At 35.9% G+C, this 21,847-nt stretch overlaps 1 protein-coding gene across 1 annotated transcript in view; it reads right to left on the reverse strand.

The window, feature by feature from the left end:
- Window positions 1-4,832: 4,832 nt before the first annotated feature.
- The window catches only part of dipk1c (divergent protein kinase domain 1C), a 66,188-nt gene continuing 49,173 nt past the window's right edge, over window positions 4,833-21,847 (reverse strand). Inside the window, exons 7-10 of the mRNA XM_044339227.1 lie at window positions 21,015-21,324; window positions 16,211-16,375; window positions 8,572-8,646; window positions 4,833-7,513 (exon numbers count right to left, since the gene is read on the reverse strand). Coding sequence (XP_044195162.1) covers window positions 7,295-7,513; window positions 8,572-8,646; window positions 16,211-16,375; window positions 21,015-21,324 — 769 coding nt within the window. The 3' untranslated portion in view covers window positions 4,833-7,294. The remainder of the gene's footprint in view (window positions 7,514-8,571; window positions 8,647-16,210; window positions 16,376-21,014; window positions 21,325-21,847) is intronic.

Below are 21,847 nucleotides of genomic sequence, written 5' to 3' on the forward strand. Positions count from 1 at the left end.
TGTTCACCAGCCCGGCCGGTCTTTGGTGTTTGATACCAACAGAAACCAAACAGTATCTCTTTCCATCAAAATCTCACCATGTTTAGTCTTCAATCTGAATTTGACGTTGATATCTTTTTGCAGTGTTTGTTGTTATGAAAGTGAAAACAGTGGGAAGATGCCAGCAGAGCTCTGGAGGATTTCCATAAAATGACAGTGGTAACACCAGTTTGTCTGTTGTTCTGCTTTGGTTTCATCCTTAAATGCTCAGCAAACAAACACTTTACAGGATCAGCATTCCATGTTGTGTACTGTGTACTTTTCTCTTTTCATGTGTAGAGTTTTATCTCTATTTCTTTATTGCTTTTTTAACCTTCAGCGTCGAAGTATCTCTCTTCCCCAGCTGTCTTTTTTAGCTCTGTTTGTACTACTATACTTGTGAGGACCATCACTGACATAAAGCAGATGATACATATATTTTTGGATTCAGACTTACACCTCACCAGGATATCATCATCTCTGATGTGCATTGCAAATAAGCATCGATAAATCTGCATAAAAATCAGAGAACAAAGACGCTCCCTGTAAGAACTTGCCTGAGAATCATCAAGTTTTTTTTCAGTATCAGAATAATCCAGTGATAGTTGTCTGTACATCTCTGGGTACGTTGCAAACAGGAACTACTACTAATAGCTAATATAGCATACTTTTAATGGTTCCAATTTGTTGAAATATAAACGAAATAGGCAAAAAAACCGAGTTGTAGCCCACAGTTCACTCATATGCTGGAGATAGTGAATTACAAGTTTCTGACTTGTAAATAGTGTTCACATTGACATACAGGTTGTAATTACAACTGTAAAACTGTGATTTGGACTGAAAGGTCCAACTTGGTGTTGCCTCATGTCAGCCAAAGTCAATCATTCAATGTAATTAAACCCAAATTTAATGCATATATTGTAATTTTGTCAATGCGCAGTGTTTTAAACTCTCATAAAATTTAAAAAAAAAAAAAATCAACTAAAGACGAATCAGTTGTGTGACCACTGAGCCTAGTTTACATTATTAATTTTTAACTGACATTGTGGGTGTATGCGATGTGCTGTTGTGTGTAGCTTTGTATTTTGTATGGTGTGTTCTTTGTGTTTTGTTTGTTCGTTTGTTTGTTCGTTTTGCTTTATACTGTTTGTTGTTGTGCTGTTGTATGTCTTGATTATAATGGACTACTGATGCAAATTAGCTTCAAGTCCAATTTTGCATGTTATTTGTACGCAGATTGAAGAGAATGGACTGGTACAAGTGTTTATTTGCCTCAAACAGCCAAAATACATCTCTCATATACACATATTTGTGCTGAGATGAAGACCAGAAGAAATACAGACAAAAACTGATCACTGTGTGCTGAAACGACTGATTCTGTCATTTTTCTTGGGAGGACAGACTCGTAGAATAGTGTAACATAAGAGCTGAGGCCCACACGGGTTTACAGTCTCATTTCAAACTGAGTGGAAATTCTCATAAGTGTCATTATTTAGTAAATAAGAGCTTCAGTTTATATTTTGGACTCTGTGTCTGGAAGGATGGAGGCTTGTGTTTGACATGTTGTGTCTACCTTAAGTCTCCTGCTGCTGCTTCTTCTTCTCTGTTCTCTGCATCGTCTCAGCTTTCCTCTGGATTTCTGCAGAAACACTGAAACTCGATCTGCTCGGAGGCCAACGTCTGGAGGAGAGGAGAGGAGGAAATATAGATGCATATGGCTGCTATCAAGGGAAAACCACAAAACTTGAGTTGTAGTGGTTTTTTTCTTGGTTTCCTGATATTCAGACCAATTAAACTCTCTGCCTGTGAGAGGAATTAAATATTGTGGTCGCAAAATAGTCTCACATCTCCATTTCCACATAAATACTGATGAGGAGGAGATCTGGAATCTGATCCTACAGAGACAGACGCAGAGAGGACTGTCTGTTTATGTGAAGGACTTTACAATAAGAATAAATCCTCAGACTGCTGCAGTGGGACAAACAGTCCAAACACATGAACTCACACGTACAGTAAACCTAAATCCACGTCACATCAGACACACCTGCCATCTCTCTGTTTTATACCAGACCTGTTTCACAAGTGTGACTTGGTAGCTTTAGAGTAACAGTAAACTGTCTGGGAATAATGTAGTATATTAAAGGACAAGTTCAAGTCTTTCATGGGCTGATATATTTTAGTAGTCATGTGTAAGTTGGTTGAGGTTTTACTGCTCTTTTTTTCTTTGCAGATTTGCTAGCTGGAGCATTAGCCTCATGCAAGAAGCACTCGTATGAACGGATTCATTCTTAAAAGTCACGTATGAGTGATTTAAGAAAATCTATGGCATCAGTTTTCTCGTTGTTAGATATTTCTCTGAGGTTCGAGTTCAGACCTGTCGTACAAATCTGCGTTTCTTCACAAGAGGAGAAACACTTGTTTGACTTGCAAACATAATCTCTTCATCTAATGACTTTGGAGTTTAAATATACTGATGTAACAGGGTCAACTGTGCAGCATGTGTATTATAATTACACAACATTTAAGGTTCACTGTTCCCCTACGTTCACTTTTGTGAGCCATATTGGGGTTTTTTTTGTGTGTGTAATACTGAACTGTGTAACGCTGTTCATAACAGAGTGAGAGCTCTCTATTGCCTGTGAGGATCTGTGACAGGTTCCAGCCCGGATTGGCAGCCCTCCAGCGCTGCAGCCGCTGTGGATCGGCCGGTTCAAGACGGTTTCCAGGTGACGCCGAGGGTCAGTGTTGGCAGCGGAGCCTCATCCCTCCTCGTCCTCCCACCTTCGCAGAGCAATGTGTGTTGGATGTTGTGACAGGAATGTGAGCGTAGGCTGAGTATGATTTCTCGTTTGCTGTAGTTTTGGGGTCATTGTCAGCGTGTGCAGCTGACTTGGTAGTCTGTGTTAGCCTAGCACTTTGCTAACGCTTCCTCGCATTGTATAGCGTTATAGCTTAGACATCGTAAATCATGCACCCTGTAAATGGTTCAAACTTTGTAAATAGGTAAGATCACTAAACTTCCCTGAGGCAGTAGGGGTGAATCACCATTTCCTTTTGTGCACAGTTTTTTTCCTGTTTCTCTTAGTGTAGGGAGTTAGGTTTAGAAAATGTCTTTTGTTCATTCTTCTGTTTGTTCAGGGAAGAATTAAAAATTGCTTTGGTAGGATAGTTGGTTTTGTTAATTGTTTTGGCCTTGATTCACCCTGAAGCCCAACTTCATTAATTGAAAATGAAGTCATCTGGTGTAGCAATAAATTGCTCCTTTTTTGCATTCATCTAACTCTCCACTACTTTGTCCTTATGTTGTGCCCTCATTCCCTTAGACCTGGGCGTAACAGTCACACTACAGTGCTGCTCTGATGGATTAATATTTTCTGGTTGTTTCAGTTCCTCTAATACGACTACTGACACTGATAAATGTGTCTGCTGGTTTCTGACAGCGGCAACCTCAAATTCTTGGGAACATTTTTTGGAATGAAACTCAACCACAAACAAAGCGGAACAGATCTCCTTATATGGATATTTTAGGGCCGTCGATGATGCTGATAATGAAATCTCATGAACAGGCGACGTTCATCTGACTGAAACCAGAGATTTAATACAAGTCTGTGATGTTTGTCATGGCCGTCCATGAGAGTTTGTTGAATTCAACTCGGAACAAACAAACATCACAGAAAAAAGTCAAGAGGTTTATTAGAAGAAGATGTTCTTGCATGAGGCTCAATGTGTTTTTCATGTTTCGGTGCATGTGTGACATCTCAGGGTTGATCTCCAGCTGTTCTTGTTGTCCTCCAGACCTCCTGGATTTGCTCCTGCCGCTGCACCTAATAAGACATTTATATGGTTCAGTGTGAGTTAATCTGGTGTGTCATCACCCGCTGAGCTGATGAAAGCTGTCATGGAGGTCAGTGTAAATAAATACATAGCATGTTCCTGCAACAAATCTACACGCGACTACTAGAATGTATCAGTCCGCCACAGCTCAGCAAGGAACGCACCAGGCAACAAAAAGAGGAAATTTGGTTCTAAATGTTGTTATGTGCTGTAATTTTGGAAGATACAGACTAGATTCAGCTAACTGAGACTGCTGAAGCCTCAGTTTAGTTTCAGCTGAACTTTGGAACAAGGTCTGTGGATTTTGTCCCTCATCTCATACAGTGTAGTTGCGTTCAGGGTCAGTGTGGAGAGTAGGAATATATCATATATCAGCACATCACTATTGGATTAAGACAGACTTGGAAAAAACTTGAACCTATCCTTTAAACCGGCTGAGCAGGACCTTCTGGAAGTGAGAGTAATTACAAAAACACTGTTGACACATGCTTATGTCATAGTAGCCTACTCTATTGTGGCTGTAAAACGGTGGATAAATCGTTTTTGAGTGTCACACAGCTGTCGCAAAATGACTCGTTTCACTATCAGAATTTGATCCATTTGGTGCGAAAACATTTGGAAAGTCTAGAAGAGCTGCACAATTAAATTATCTTATCCCCATTCAAGTTAGCGAAGGGCTAACCAGAAGTTAGCCGGATCGGCTGGCGGAAGTCTCTGGTGCGCATGCTCTGCCCATAGAGCATGCTCAGTATGCATTCATTCGCCACAGATACCAGATTTAAGAACTAATCTATACTACACGATACTATACTGTGAAATACAGAGAGATTTATCTGGTGATAGGCTTAATCAGCATTGTGTGAACTCGTTCGGCAATGACTTGAATGTAACAGATGTTCATTTATATGTAAAAGTCCCACACTGTAGCTTTAATGAGGAGCCTGCAGTATTGTTGGCCGGCTCTGTATGAAGCAACACAGCAAAACTCTAAACATCTTAAGAGATTTTATTATTCAGCTGAACTGTGCATATGAAAACAAATGGTACTTAGGTTTCGTCAGTCTATTTTCAGAAGGCTGGTCTTAGTGAGACCATTTAGCTGCTACACATTAAAATTAAGCTGACTCGGTTATATCACAACACCCTTGAGATCCAGTCCAACTGCAGCACAAACAAAACACAAAAACACAAATGAACCACTGCTGCTTTGTGTGCTGCTGAAAGATGAAGGTGGTTATTTTATATCTTTTATCCTTTCTGTTTTCTACAGAAGCGCCACAAGGCTGCATGACGCTTTTAAACTTGGTGAATATTACCAGCTAGAATGTTAACAGTCTTTTTTGGTTGTCTGTTAGCAGGATTTCACTGAAATTTGGTGGAAAGTTTAAGTCCCACTTCACTCAAAACTGTGTTTTTCCTCTTGTTCCTTCAGCTGGATGTTGTTCTCTTCTCTGTGCAGAATGATATATTTACATTCATCTGCTGAAGGAGGAAAGTTTTTATCTGAGCTTGCTGAAAATCTGATTTTTAGGGGCCGGGATACTTTTTTATTAGAATATGAAATGAGGACGTTTTTCTGACAAACAGCAACATTAATCACTCATTTAAATAAACAAACTGTATTCTGTCCCTGTTGACCTTTATTACAGTATCACTCTCACCATCATGGATTTAACCAAAATTAATCAGACAGATCGAATGTACAAAATAAAGATATCATGAGGAAGAAATTCATATTGTTGAATTGGAGCAGCTTCAGTCAAAAAATATCAGTTATCTGTCTTCAAAACGCTGAAATGCAGCTGATCTGAAAACCTTAAATTGACCAATAAAGCCATTAATTCACCAAATAACTGGTGTTATTAGTGATTAATACATTTTCTACATTGTTACATCTTATCTGCAGCTTTTACAGCACACTTTATGTAAACAGATGTTTTCTTACCACAGTCTCTCTTCAAACAAGAGAGGTTTTTAAAATCTCACTGAGACTAGCTGGTTAAAGGTAACCTGTGGAGTTTATCTTTACATCAAGTGTTAAATCACCAAACTCTCTCTCTCTATATATATATGTATATATCTCTATATCTATATCTGTATCCTCGAGCTCTAACAAACGTGCACTTCCTCATGAATCACCTGTGGATCATTATAATCGTGTGATAACATTGGCAGGAAGGTGTCACCCAAAATAAAGACAATGGAGACTGACTCATAAAAAACTGCTCCACAGCACTACTGAAGGACAAAAACTCCACAGGGTGCCTTTAAGTTAAGGAAGAAAAAAAATCAGAGAGGATCCGCTAACACTCCACCCATAATATATTCCTCTGATGAGGAGACACTTAAGGCATCACTGAGCTCTCTCCATCCATCCAGTCCTGGCCTGGATGTTTCCCCAAACACAACATCTTCAGAGTTTATTAGAGCTGCAACAATTGACAGAGAAATAATCTTTGACTGCTGTACTTTGATAAATAAAGTAACTGTTTTAGGCATGTTTAACTTCTCATATGTGGTGTTTTGATGCTTTTCTTTGTCAAAAACGATAGTAAACTGAATATCTTTGTTTTCATTTTATAGATAAAACAATTAATTGAGAAAATAATTGGCAGATTAATTGATAACAAACTAATTGTTAGTTGCAGCCCTAAAGTTTATGTCTAGATAGAAGACTGACATGAAATCCAAACACTCCCTGACAACAAACAAAGTACGTGGACACCCAAACATTACAGCCTCTCCTCTCCTGGCTCCAGTCTTTCCACCAGATGTTGGAACCTGGCTGCAGGATTTGCTCCCACTTGGAAACAAAAGCACCAGTGAGTCTACGTTCCAGTTCAAGTTCTCCCACACCAAACTGAGAAAAGCATTTTTTATGGAGCTGGCTTTGTGCTCGGAGGCATTGTTATGTTGAAACAGGAAAAGGACAAACACAAACTGTTGACACAAAGTTGGAAACAAACAAAAATATCATTGCATACTACATTAAATTTTCCCTTCTTAGGTACTGAAAGGCCCAAACTAAACTCAGACCAAATATACACAACAGGAGTTTCCACATACGTTTGTCCATGAATTTTATATTTATATTCGCTCAGATAAAATCCTGAATATGTCTCAGCAATGCATCATATTTCCTTGTGAATCTATATCTTGTTTGATTTGCATATTGATCAAAGAATAAGCATCCATATTGACCTAAAGAATAAGCTAAATCTCTCCCATCAGCCAACACGTAAACAAGCATCTTGTTTTCATCTCAATGAGTCATTTGATTCCAGGATGAGCATTTCAAAACTTGCCCAAGAAGAAACTTTTGGCGCAGAAACATCAATGTTTTTCTTCCTGAAAAACGTCTGAAGAATGTGCTTGTGTATTTCTGAGTATCCTTCCTCTGTAGTGCTCTTCGTAGGTCCCTGTCGGCCTTCGCTTCACCACCTCAGAAGTTCAGTGCAGTGTGGGTGTGGCCTTTTGTCTCCCAGGCCCCTCCCCCTTCATCTGAAGCCCCTCCCTCCTGGAGGAGGCGGGTCAGGATGTTGAGGAGGCGCTGATGAACATCCCTGCCTCTTCTTCCTCCTCCTCCTCCTCCTCCATCCTCTCTTTCCTCTACACCTCCGTCTGTCTCTGAACACTCCTGCACGGCTCGCTGCAGCTCCACCTGTTCAAACAAACCGAAGACATTTTTTTTAGAGGACGACCCACCAAAATCTGTCATTAATAAAAAAGTTTCTTCTCTGAACCACAGTCTTCAGTTTTAAATACTTTTACACTCTTCCTGAAATTATTTAACCCACTGCATTATAATATTTACTCAATATATGTTTGTATTTATTTACCTAACTAATGTTGTCATTCTCGCTCTCCATTTTGGCAGTGGCATAACTTAAAACTACCTTAGAATTGTTCCAAATAGGTTTATTCATATTCACAGAGTTATGTATGTGATCATTTACAGGAGCTTTTGACACCAGAAGGACTCTGGAGGCCCAGGTCGCTGTAGTTGTAATAAATGTCAAAGAAAGAAATGCCTCAACACAGAAAATGTACAGTATTTTTATTGAACATAAGAACAGTGCACCTTTAGCCTTTTCTTAATTTTTTATTGTTTCCACTGGATGTGTTTGAACAGCCTCTGTGTGCAAAGGACATCTGAGTTTCTCATTAAGTATAAGAGGCTTTGAATGATTATTGTCTTGTATCACTTTCTGATAAATTATTTGACAAAAAATGTATGAAAAACAAATCAAAAAACAACTCCAAATAAAGGTTGAGCATCATTTTACAGATCCTTTAATTTTATACTAATTTTCAGCAAAATTTCTGAGCAGTTCATTTTTAAGACATTTGGAAGAAAGGGTGTGGGTCCAAATTATAGGAAAAAACATAGTGTTGAATTGGTTTAGTTGGTAAGTGCCAACTCTTTATATTTGGGTTAGTTGTTATTTGCATTTTTTAAAATATAAATTAGACTGTTAACAATTATAGTTTCATGTGTTAAACTAGACATAAGCATATTCTTTCCTATATACATTAAATTATGTAACCCTTTCAAAGAAATGACCGGAATGAACAGTTACATAGAAGCTACTTTTAGGAAATTATTGAAAAACATTCCCAGAAGTTAGTAGGAAAGTAAGGGATCCATAAAATAAAGTTTCATCTAAAATATATTATAAAGAACATGTAAATATAAATATAGATAAAAAACAATCCTACCTGCAGAGGGAGTCCTGCTTTGGCTCCGAGCAGTGTGGGAGAAAACCACGGCCTGAAAATCTTCTCACAAATCACCTAGAGAGGAAAAATTAAAGACAGAAGAGGAGGAAAAAAAATCAGGAGAGAAAAAGACAAAAAAAAGAGAAAGTGTTGAGGAAACAAAAAGAGAAGCAAAGGTAAAGAGGAGGGGAATGGAAAAGAGAGGAAAGAAATTAAATGAAAGGAGACAACAAAGAGAAGAGGTCAGTATAGATGGTCTGTTTTTAACATCAGTATGCAGATGACGCCTCGCTATTCATTACCAAACATCAGTCAGCACAACACACACACAGACAGACACACAGAGTTAAAAAGACAATGCCTCCTTTCTCTGAGGACATGATTGACAAAGTGGGGTCGTCACAGGTCAGGAGTCACCTGTGCAGCCTCAGATGGACCAATCAGGGGGCAACGTGTCATGGACGTGTCATCAACAGCTTCTATCAACTCATCTTCTCTTTCTTTGTTCATTATCTCCCCTTTTTTCAATCGTCTCCTTTTTCTTTTCATCTCGTCTCTTCTTTTGTTTTCTCCTATTTTCCTCTCTACATTAATCATCAAGTTCTTGATTGGTTATCGAGTTTGTATCTGGTCTCCATTTTCTCTCATTCTGTTCTTCTTTTGTTTTCTGTTCTCTTCTTTTCTCCATCTGTGTTCTTCATCCTTCTGCATAACAGCTTATTATCCTCTTTTTTAAATCATATTTTCTCTTTTAAAATTTCTTTCTCTCATATTTCTCTTCCCAAGTTTTGTCCATTTTTTTTGTTTTGTCTTCGATCCCATTACATATTTTCCCATCTTCTCCTTCTTTTTATTTCTTCGTGTCTATTCTCTTCTAGTTTTGCATTTTTACTTTGCTTTCTATCTTCTTTTCTTCATTCATCCTCTGGTTCTGTTGTTTTGAATCTCTCATTTTGTTCTTTTCATCTGGTTATTTTCTGTTATTTTCTTGCTCTCTTTGCTTTTCTATTTCTTCATCTGTATTTTTCCTGCTATCTTAATTTTTCTTTGATTATTGTGACTGTGGGTCATCCTCTTTTTATCCCACTTTTTTAAAATTTTTATTTCAAAAAGTTATAAACATGCACATTACAGAGGCAAACCAATAATAGCATACTAGACAATAGTAACAAAGGCTATTCTATAAAATATAGAACAAGATAGAAATAAATAAATTATAAAATAAAGCAATTACAAATACACAGAAGTGATACAGAAGTAAGTCCAATTTAGGAAAAAGAGGATTTTTTCTTGATCTGTTCAACAACTCGGAGCACTCAGACTATTCCTCATTGTATAGCTCGACATTCTCCATTACCAGCATGTCAAGAAAGGATTTTAACCATTAATCACCCTCCACTAAATCTGCACATATCCAGTGCAGTGCAATAAGTCTTTTGGTTGTCATACAACCAATGATTAGTAGTTGTTTATGATGTTTGGGCCAAGAGCCTCGAGGTGAGTGGTTAAAGAGGCACAGTAGAGGATCCCTGGTAACTGTGCAGCCCAGAAAGATTTTGTTAACACAGTTGCTCATCTTTTAGGATTCAACCACAAGAGTTTCATGCCAATCCAAGTCTTGGAAGCGCACCAACCGTCAATCGCGTAACATTGTATATAGAGGAAAATTAATTAATCTTTTACTTCTGGAACCAAAGGGTGCCTGAAATAGCAACTCTCACTTTGCAACACTCTAAAATCTCTCACAACTGGCAAACTTAAGACTTGTCATATAGTCCTACAGCCACAGCTACTATAGCAGAAGTACTTGACAAATTAAAAACTGACCGATAGCAGACCATATGATAGACAAGTGTCCATCTTGTAGACAATGCCAACATACATCAAAGTCTAACAAGCCCATTCTGTTAATTCTCGCCAGGGTGAAATATATCCTGTGTACCAGTTTAGAGACTTTGTGAAGTTTTTTCCAAATTGAATCCCAAACATCTTTATCTAAAGTCACAGGTCTCTCTCCCAAGTGCCTTGAGGGGCACTCCATTCGACAATTTGTAAATCTTGGACGCAATAATTTCTTTCTCCCTTATTAAATTTTGCGGATCTCCCAATTTTGAGGGTTTGGGTATATTCACTGTCTGCCCCAAATAGCTACAAAGCTGCATCCTTATCTGCATATAGGTTAAGAAGTCTTTATCCTGTAAATTATACTTTTCTTTCGTTTGTGTAAATGGGACCCATCATGTCCACAAGTCTTTCGATATCCTTAGATTTCAAAATCTCTCTCTTTACACTTAAAACTAACAAGGGATTGAAATACTTTAATCATTTCTCTACATGTTTACTTTGCTTTCTATTTTGTATCTTCATTCACCATCGAGTTCTTGATTGTTGTTTAATTTCTCCTTTCGTTATCTTCATCTTTGGTTGTTTTCTTCTTTGTTTCTTTGTTCTTCTTTGATCTTCATCTGTATTTTTCTCCTTCTCTTTTATTTATTACCCTTTTTTTGGGCTTTCTCTTTTCTTGTTTCTAGTTTTGTACATTTTTTTATTTTGTTTTGTCTTCTTATTCCCTTATGTTTTCCTTTTCATCTTTGGTTCTTTTCTCTTCTTATAAATTTTTCTTCTCTTCTTCATTGATTTTTTAAAAATTATTTTTATTTTTTGTTACTTTGTCTTCAGTTTTCTTCAGTTATTTTAACGGCTGTTCATTTTTCTTTCATCCTTCCTTTCTTTTTTCTACTTTTCTCTCTCCTCTGCTGCTTTCTTCCACATTCATATTATTAGCTATTTTTTATTTAATTTCTTGCTTGATTTTCTTCTTTTATCACGTTTCCATCTCCTAGGAACTGGACATTATAACCAAGTCAGTTTTTGCTGTGAAATGGAAGTTTCCATTCTTTGAATCCCTGCTGTGTACCAACAGGTTGATGTGTTTGTTGGTCACGTCCCATCATCACCATCCCTCGGTCTCCCCATCGTCTCCTCTGGTCTCATATTCACACGTCCTCCTCAGATGAATGCAGGTATCTTGTATCATATGACATGTGATACAGGAGGCAGCAGGGTGATGAGAGTCTGTCCGAGCGTTGTCATGGTGATGACGGCGGTGACGGTGATGTCCGGCTCGGCCTTTGTGTCCCAGACGTTTCCTCCGAGTCTGACAGGCCGACGCTTAAAAATGGCTTCGTGTTACAGTTAATGTGATTCACAGAGTTACATCCAAACAGCCAAAATGTACATTATTATTATTATTATTATTATTATTATTATTATTATTATTATTATTATTATTATTATTATCATCATCATCATTATCATTATTATTATTATTAGTAGTAGTAGTAGTATCTCTTCAAGTTATATTTTGTATTATTTAAAAATTGGCCTTGAAAATAAGTAGTTTCACAATTTCATTTTATTAAATGATTGTATTTGATCAAATTAATCAATCATAATATTGAACCAATATGACACCACTTCTAGTAATACTAATAATTTTATTAATAAACTTGTAATAATAATAATGATAACTCCTGTCTAGGCAAAAAAAACATCCAGCCATGAAACATTAAAAACATTAGTAGTGTTATATACATATATATATATATATATATATATCAATAATTCATATTTGTAATCATGTAAAAATGACAAAATAATGATGCAATTTGTTATAATTACTCATGAAAACATGTATTGTTTATATTACATGATGTTGCTGCTACTACTAAAGTCACTACTACTACTAATAATAATAATAATAATGATGATAGGAAAAACGTTTATTATTAGGATAATAAATTATTATTATTATTATTATTATTATTATTGTTATTATTATTATTATTATTATTATTAATACTACTACTACTACTCCTAATAATAATAATAATATATAAGTTTAAAATAATTTAGAATTCCTCACCTTAAAAAAAAAGAGAAATATGCAAAAATTTCTATGTTGTTTGTGACTTTATTTGCAGAGCACCTTTATTTATAACAGCCTCAGAAAGAGTCATTAGACAAAATACTAATTATAAAAATAGAAATTATAAATCAGAATCAGTTGGCAGGTTGGCACAGAAGGAATGTGCCTCAGTGTTGTGGTGCATAACGATCAAAATATGCAAAGTACGAGATAATACCACAAGTCAAGTGATAATAAATAATATATAATAGAAATAATGTAGAATTTGCAATAAAAAATGTAAAAAATATATAAATAAACTGAGAAGAGCTGTTAGAGTTTAACGGCAGAGAGAAACAGTCATCATAATGATACAGTAATTAGAAACATTATAAACCATTTAAAAAAGTGAACAGTATTAATAGAAGAATGGGGAATAAATATAAATGTAAAACATAATTATGACTTTTTACTTTATTATTAAGGTGGATTTTCCTTTAATTTTAATTTAAAAAGGTAACAGGTCTCATTGGATGAAAGATGTAAATCATCCAAACTTTTTTGTAGTTAGAAAGTGTAATTTGTGACACAACAACAAATTACATTTGACTTTTTTCATGTCTTATTCATTTGTGGAAGTTTGTGTAAAACCAGCAACTTGGATGAATATTGAACAGATTATTTCCTGTGAATATTGCATCAGAGATATTTTTAGGAACTTTTTATACAATTCTCTGTCTGTATTTTATACTTTTTAGACTTTTAACTATCATACATACGTAAAAGACCTCTTTCTGACAAATTCAGTGTTTTCTTCTCCCTTGCCCATTATTCTATTAGCTCTTTGGTTGTTTTTTTGCATACTTTTCTAATGCAGGATGAGGCCTAAATAAAACTGACTTGACTTTTGTATTTAAAAAGTTAAAACAAGTATTGTCTACTGATCACCTGATAAAAAAAATAAAGTCATGCAGAAAAAAGTTTTATGTCCAAAATGTTGTATATCTAATAAACTAAGTGCCTTTTGTAAATATTTAAAATGATATCTAATGCATAAAGCTAACAATTCATTTATTCATTTGAGCTCTAAGTAATGAATGAAGAGCTTTTTTATTTGTTTTGTTATAAAATTAGTTAAATGAGTCTGGATTAAAATTATAATAATTATTATAATTATAATTTTAATAATAATAGATTCATACTGTGATCTCAGAATATGCTGGATACAGAGTTAAAGCAATTAAATTAGAGTCCTGTTTGAGTCACTGACATTTTTAGAAAAAAAAACAGATTTATATACATAAATACATTAAAAGCATCTCCAGGTTTCTAATAAAATATCTCTTCATGATAGATGTGAAAACACAACGTGTCAGCAGGTTCTTCTGGTCAGTAATTATCATTCCACATGTCTCTTTACTGCATATGTATAATTAAATGTTGTGAAAAATGGATTCCTGTGGCGCCTGGGAGAAACACACAACCTTGTAATTTATCATCCTCCTTATTAGTCGTGAAACGCTCGTCCTGCCGCAGGAAAACATTGAGACTCAGACGTGTGGAGGAGAAGAAAAGCCTCACAGGAAACTGATAACAGTAGAGGTCAGAGGTCATGGCGCATTAAATATGGCGTAGATGCAAAGGAGAATTAAAGAGACAAATTTACACTTTGAAATTGAAATTTTGCATTTTTTTACCTTATTGTTTAGTTATAAAAAGCTGTTTGCATTTTAATCAGGGATTTTTAATTATTTTTTAATTTAAAAGAAAATTGCCGCCTAACTTAAATCAAATGAAGAGTAAATGTCCTGTCTGAATTGATCAATGAAAATGTAATAATCTAAGATTTTCCAAACATTCTATTGGGTCACAAAACTCAAATTTTCATATAAAACATATGAATGCTCTAAAATTCAATAATATATATTAATTAAGAGGCAGCATCAGTGTCAACAAAGATAATGGAAAGCCACAAACCAGTGGTGCTCGAGTAAAAGATCTCAATTCTTCTTCCGCCGATGCCACAAACATTCTACATTCTACATTTATGATGAATCACAAACTTGTGATTATGACAAAATCGCGTCTACCTGAGATAAAAATGTTTGTACTTGGGTGAAAATGTGTGGTTATTCTGGGTTGTGTGATTTCCTGCATGTAAAACTTGTCTCATACAGAAAATGTCAGTCGGAGAACAACAACAACAACAACAACAAACGGTCCTCTGACTGAAAACAGTGAGTAATAAATAAGCTTTACTTAGGGAAGTAACTAAAACTAGAATGACACAAAAGACAAAAGCAAAATACAGAAAAGAAAAATAAGAGAAAGTGAAATTCACTTTATTGGATCTAAATGAAAGATTAAAGTGAAAGATTAAAAAAAACTGGAGTAAAAGTAACAAAAACACATTAGACAAATACTCCATCACACTAAGAAGTCCAGCAATCTCAATGTAGTTAAAAGTATCATCAGCAAAATAAGTGAGAGTACTCATTACGCAGCTGAATGGCTCCTGTCAGGGTTATGATTTCATATTTTAAATAAACAGATTATTATTACTGATGCATTCATTTCTAAGCTACATTTTAAAAATGTAGTTCTGGACAAATCTGACCACTTTATACTCTAAAGCTCCTTCATACTGGACAAAACCCCCCACTAACATCTGGCTTTGGTCTTCAATGTGAAAGGGTACATCGGCATTCATTCCCGAGTCACATGACTCTGCAGTGGTGTCGGTATTTATTGGCTCCAGCTCCGAGCGGCAGTGATGGAAACATGACACCTGGATAGACGTGCTAATTTTTGTCCTTTTTCTATTGCGATGCTGTGACGCGCGTTGAAGTTCTGGACGTTGGAGCGTAAATAGCAAGGATCATTAATTATTGATTTTTGCAGTCTATGGTAACAACGTACAACAAACTACATCCTTCTCCGTTCAAGCAGGGCTCGAACGTTGTTTAGTGAGCATTGAGTTTGAAAGAGAGACTGAAGTAAAAGATATAAAAAAGTAAAAATTCCGGGTCACTGGACTCAATGCTGCTTTCTACCATTTACTAACAAAACAACAAACAAAAAAAACAGAAAGGCAAACTCATCTACTGGCAATGGGAAAGGAGTCAATTGCTTATTTTTAGCAGGTTTACCTGCGTTTAAAAAACCTGCATATACACACTAATTTTGGTGTAAAAAGGGTATAACATTCATTATTAATATTTTATAAGCTCATCACAGGTTTTGGATAAATCTGAATTTAGTTTTAGTAATTAGAGCTGTCGGTAGCAATTTACTTTAAGTCCCCACGTTTAGTATTTATAATCAGTATATATAATTTAATGAATGTTTGTTTTTTTAAACTCTCTTCATTCATTACTTTTGTATAGTTGTTGACTAATACATTAATAACCATTATAGTAACAGTTTTTAAACCATTTATGAACTGTTTATATACTGATTATAATTGCAGGGATTCTTAAAATAAATGATGCGAGGTAAAAATGTCAAAATGTAAAAATGAAAGTCAATAAAAGTGCCTCAAAACTCTACTTAAGTAATGTCACCAATGTTTCTGGGATCCATTTTTCACCTGTAATCCTCTTGTTATTCTGTGTTTAAGTATTATGGTACAATATCTCGTTATAAGCAGCAACAAAAGTGCACTTCTTACGGAACTGGCTACTTGAATCACAACTACAGCGTGAAATCGATCATTCCTCCGGCTGGTCTTACCTGCAGGTTGCTGTTCCTGCGGCGGGGGCTGCACCTGCGTTTGTTCAGGTTACACCTGGATGAACAGTCGAAGAAGTTACAGTCATCATCGCTGCTGCAGTTCTGGTCCAGGATGTCCCTCATCTTCGGCTCAAAGAACGCCATGTCCACATCGATGGCTACTACCTGCAGAGGACAAAAACTTCAACTGTTGTCACAAGTTCAGTATTTATAGATAAACAAACTGATTTTGTCACAGTGACTAAAAGCATCAACATTAAAAGGCACCACAAGAACCTTTAAGACGATGCTGTATGAAGTTTGGAAAAGGCCACCTGAATACTTTTACACTTTTACATGGTAGGTAATTTCATTTTTTTAAAAATAAAGTATTATAGGTTATTATATTGTTATTAAAATGAATAATTTGAATACATATAAATATTACATTTAGTGATAAATTTATACTCATTCTTAAAAAATTGTATCATTTAAATATAAATTTAACTATTACAATTACCTGCTAAAAAAAACTGAATTACACATGATCAATTAAAACAAAAGTTAAGTTTCTAAATTAAAAACTTAATATGTTTATTTATTAAATTTCATTCTTTGATGACCATAAATATGGTAAATTGCATTTTCAAGGTATGTGTACTTTACTTTTATACTTCCACTCCACTACATTTCAGAGGGAAATATTGTACTTTCTACTCCACTACATTTATTTGACAGCTTTAGTTACTTTTCAGATGAAGATTTGACACAATGGATAATATAACAAGCTTTTAAAATACAACACATTGTTAAAGATGAAACCAGTGGTTTCCAACCTTTTTGGCTTTTGACGTCTTACAAAAAGCAGTGTGTAGTCGGGGTCACATTTCACATGTCTATGAGTTGTTAACAGCTCCACCAAATAGTGATTTTTCCCTCTAAACTTCTCACATGCTTTCATTTCAATAAATGTTCAAATGATCCAATATTTCAGCAAAAATCAAAGATTAGAGAAAAAGTCCAAAAACTGAAAACAGATTTGTGTATCAGAACTTTGTTTTTTCTTCTTTCCTCTCCCATTAATCATCTCACCACCCCTCAGATTTATCTGCTGACCCTTTGGAGGGGCCCGACCCCTAGGTTGGGAACCACTGGACTAAACTAGCTAACTGTATATAAAGTAGTGTAAACTAGCTCCACCTCCAGCAGCTACAACAGTAACATGCTGCTCTAACACTGATGCTTCACTATTAATAATCTAATGATGTCATATATAATAATATGTCAGTCAGAGGGACCAAACCACTACTTTTACAGCAATACTTTAACTACATCAAGCTCATAATACTTATGTACTTTTACTGCAATACTTTAACTACATCAAGCTCATAATACTTATGTACTTTTACTGCAATACTTTAACTACATCAAGCTCATAATACTTATGTACTTAGTATTTTTACTGTGGTAAAGGATCTGAGTACTTCTTCCACTACTGCCTGTTTGTAGATCAATGCATGTAGATTAAGAGAAACATAGAATATTACTACAGTTAAACTTGAAGTAGTTAAAATTAAGTTAAATAAAGTTAATCATTTTTACTGAATTTTACTGTGAGACAACAAAAACTCATTCAAATCATATCCCTGTTTTGTCTATGAAATATATACATGAAATCAACATGAGCAGTGTAGCTGGAGCTGCAACAGACAAACCTCTTTCTGTTTTCGTGGTGAACATTATGGGAGTTCTTTCTTTATGTGCAACTTTTTACAATGTTGGCATTATAAACAGTGAGTCGTTAAATCTGTTCTAAGTCAGCTTTTTTACATGAAAAACACAAATCCTGCTAATATTATCAGAGCAATAATGAGCCTCTGCTTTACTTGACATTTGTTGGAGCTACACAATAGGGTTTTTTTTCTCTTTACTGCTACTTTTCCAGTAATCATCAGGCTGAAGTTTAAAAGATAAAATAGTTTAGATTCAGTTGTGATTGTTGGCCGGCACCCAGCGGAGACCTGACGTGGTGTTGAATTAATGACTGCAAGGCTGCTGCATAAACCATCTGATAACACTGGAATAACAACTGCAGACCTTCGCTTTATTTTCACAGCACTGCAGTGTCCAAACACTCCTGATGCATTTAAACTCTGCTTTGGTTTTTAACTGAAGGAAAACAGAAGGGAGAACATCCATTTCTCTTTGTCAGACTCTGTGGTCTTATTTTTGGAGCTGAAAACAGCAAACTTCAACTTTTAATGTATTTCAGATGAAAAATAGAGGATTAATGCATCAGTATGAGAGGTCTGATTGCTTAGTGATTAATGGTGACTTTGAGATAAGAATCGCTGGCTGCAGCTCATAGCAGACTTTACATACAGCCATATTTTCACCTGTGCAAAGATCTTTTTTTTAACAAGGGAAGCATCCAAGTCGTCTTTAGTTGAGTGAATTATACAGAAGCGCATTGCATTCACCACTAAAAAAAACTGGAGTCCTTATCTCATAATTATGACTTACTATGTCATAATTAAAAGATAATAAGTCATTATAATTAGGTAGTTTTCTCATTATTAAAAGATTCTGATCTTGTTGGTGGTTATCGATCATCCCGTAAGAAGACAGAGGCATGACGACGCTACCTGATTTAATCTGCTTTTACTTCCTCCTTGATGAGAAAAGATCTCATGATTATGAGATAACAGCGTTGTTTTATCATAACTTATTGCATGCTTTCATAGTTGGTTCCAGTATTTTGGATGCATTACTGATGTACATGCAGATCAGTGTGTTCTCCGCCTGAGCAATCCCAAACATCTGTTGGTTTTACTGACTGTGGTACTTGACTTGTGTCAAATAGATTCATATAATACCTCTGACAATAACGTGCATAGCCTACTGCTGCTTTCTTCTTCTTCTTTGGTGAATGCATTGCACTTCTGTAGAATTACTGTCAAAGACTCACTGTATATTTAGGGACCGAGCCCAAAAGGCAGAGGACTACTGTAAAACAGTACTCCTCACCTAAGGGCAAGGACCCTATTGTTTTTCATGTGTTTCTTTCTTTCTTTCTTTCTTTCTTTCTTTCTTTCTTTCTTTCTGTATTTATTTATTTATTATTACACCACTTAAACCCTTAATTTGTCCCCCTAAACATGCTCAAAAACTCACCAAATTTGGCACACACATCAGATCTGGTGAAAAATTGATAAAATGTAAAAATTAACCCCCAAAGTGCCAAAATGTGCTCTCTAGAGCCACCTATGTAACTAAAATGGCCGTCATGGCCCGTAGGAATGTCGTAGAGAGATCAAACAAAAACTCAATTATTCATCTCATCAAGACCTACAAATCATACAATGACATCCCTGATCTAAATCCAACAGGAAGTCGGTAATCAGCCTTTCAAAAATAAGACTTTGCCCCAATTTTGGCCCCCAAACAAACGCTATCTCCTCCGAGGGCGTTAATAGTATCAGCTTCAAAATCACTTACAATGTAAAACAATGGGGAGGCATGAACTTTGTGTCAAACAGAGGCTTCTTACATCTAAACTATAAGTCTGACCACTTTCAAACCTGTATCAATGGATTCACCACAAAATTTCCTACTTAAATATGACTTTTAATGTAAGATTTGGCCAAAGTCATGGGATTTATGAGGATATTTCACAAGAAGCGTACTCTAAAATCCTCCTCTCCAACTGCTCCTGGTGATGTCACTTCCTCAGTGCTGTGAAACATTCCGCAATACACACTCATTATAAAATCACAGGAGGAGCAAGAAAAGACTTTAAAACTCACACTCTAATATCTCAAAAACAGTTAAAAAAAGAAAAAACAGGTCAAAGTCTCGTGACTCATTTAAAGTTCAAATGAAGTCTGTATCTAAAACTATGTGGAAGCAGTAAATGTTCAAAAAGGTGTGGGTTCACTCACACTCTCCATTCAAATATATGAGTATTTTTCTGTGTCTCTACACACCTGACAGTACACATGTCCATCAAACTTTCAAAATAAAAGCACACCACACTTGTAAGAAATATCTCTCATTTTTAAAAAGCAAAATGATCTGATCCCGACGGGCCAGAGTGCGAGGTCCCGACCAACGCTGTTTGCAGCTTTAATTACAGACTTCTATTAGAAACATTGACTCACAAATCAAATCAAATTTCAAATCTTGTCGGCTTATTCTTTGATCTATTATTTTATAATCTGGCCAATTCTTTAAGGCCTATCAGACACCTGTTTATGGGATTGTGATTATGGTTTAAAAAGCGACTGTTATTCTGAATCAGGAAGTGAACAGTGAAGAAATAAAGTATAAAAAAAGTATAAAAAAGTATAGTTATTGTTCAGGTTTTGGTAAAGACACTCAGTTATTTAATTAGTACTAACATTTCAAACAACAGGCAGCCCTAGTTAAGACCTTTTCAAACTAGATGAAGGGTTTTTTGTTTTTTTTTTGCCTGGACTGTAAAGCCTGCAGCAGATGATAGAGTGACCTTCTCTTCTTCGCTGCAGGGTCACATCTGCTTTAGGCTGAAAAAACATCTCTTCAAGAAAAATCTCACGTAATCCGCCATCCACTCTCCGATCTCTTTAATAGCTTTCTTAAAAAAAAAACATCCCTGGCCTTTTATTGCTTTTCTTCTCCCGACTCCCTGCTTTACTTTTATCCTATATGTTCATTATATTCTCAGGCCATTCAATTATATTCTCAGAAAACATTAAGGCCACTCAGGCTCGCTTGGTGGTTTTCACTGTGAGTATTTCTTAAGGAGAAAGTCATCTAACTACCTTCAAAGTGACTCTAAACTCACCGTCAGGTCCTTCCTGATGGCAAAGTTCTCAGGTTTGATGTCACACAGGTGCAGTTTGTGGGTGAAGTCATTATCAAAGTGCCACACCATGTCCAGAAAACTCAGCGCGATGCGTTGCACCATCTCCCGGGCGGTCCACCTCCCTCTGGCTCCGGTTTGGCTCGGATCCTGCAGTCCAGAAACCGCCACCTCCTCCAGAGAGAAGATGTTCTGGTCCCAGGCGTGTCCGGCAGACAGGTACTCCACGGCGTAGAAGTGTCCGCAGGAGCCCAACACCTTGGCTACGTGGGTGCTGAGGTCCTGCAGGACTCTGGAGAACAGAGGAGGGAAGATGGAGGTTCAGGAGGGCAACGATAGAATATCAGTCCATCTACACAGCTGGTCTGTAGGTTATTATTAATGTGGCACGTGCACAGTAGTGTATTTTTGGTTATTTTTGATTTTACTATGTGTATTTATTCATCTTCATTTTTATTTGTTTGTCATTTATATCCAATGTGTTTTGTTGTCATTGCTTAAGTAAACTAAATATTATTCATTTCAACAAGACACTGAGCTGAAACAATCCTGTCTGCAGCTGCAAATGTCAATGAGTAAGTAGTCAAATAGTCCAACCACTCAAAGAGTTTGTTTATACCTGGCCACCCAGAAGTCGTTCTCTTAAATTCATGACTGATTTACAAAGCATGTGTAAACGATTTAGTAACCATTAATAAAACCATGAGTTGCACCTTATAAACCTTTTATAAACAGTGACTTATCTGATGTCATGGTACATTTTTACCGAGCCCCTGAAGTCCTGAAACATTATATTTCTTTACCTCACATGCACA

This window comes from Thunnus albacares, chromosome 21, assembly GCF_914725855.1.
Source record: "Thunnus albacares chromosome 21, fThuAlb1.1, whole genome shotgun sequence".
Taxonomy (NCBI): Eukaryota; Metazoa; Chordata; class Actinopteri; order Scombriformes; family Scombridae; genus Thunnus; species Thunnus albacares.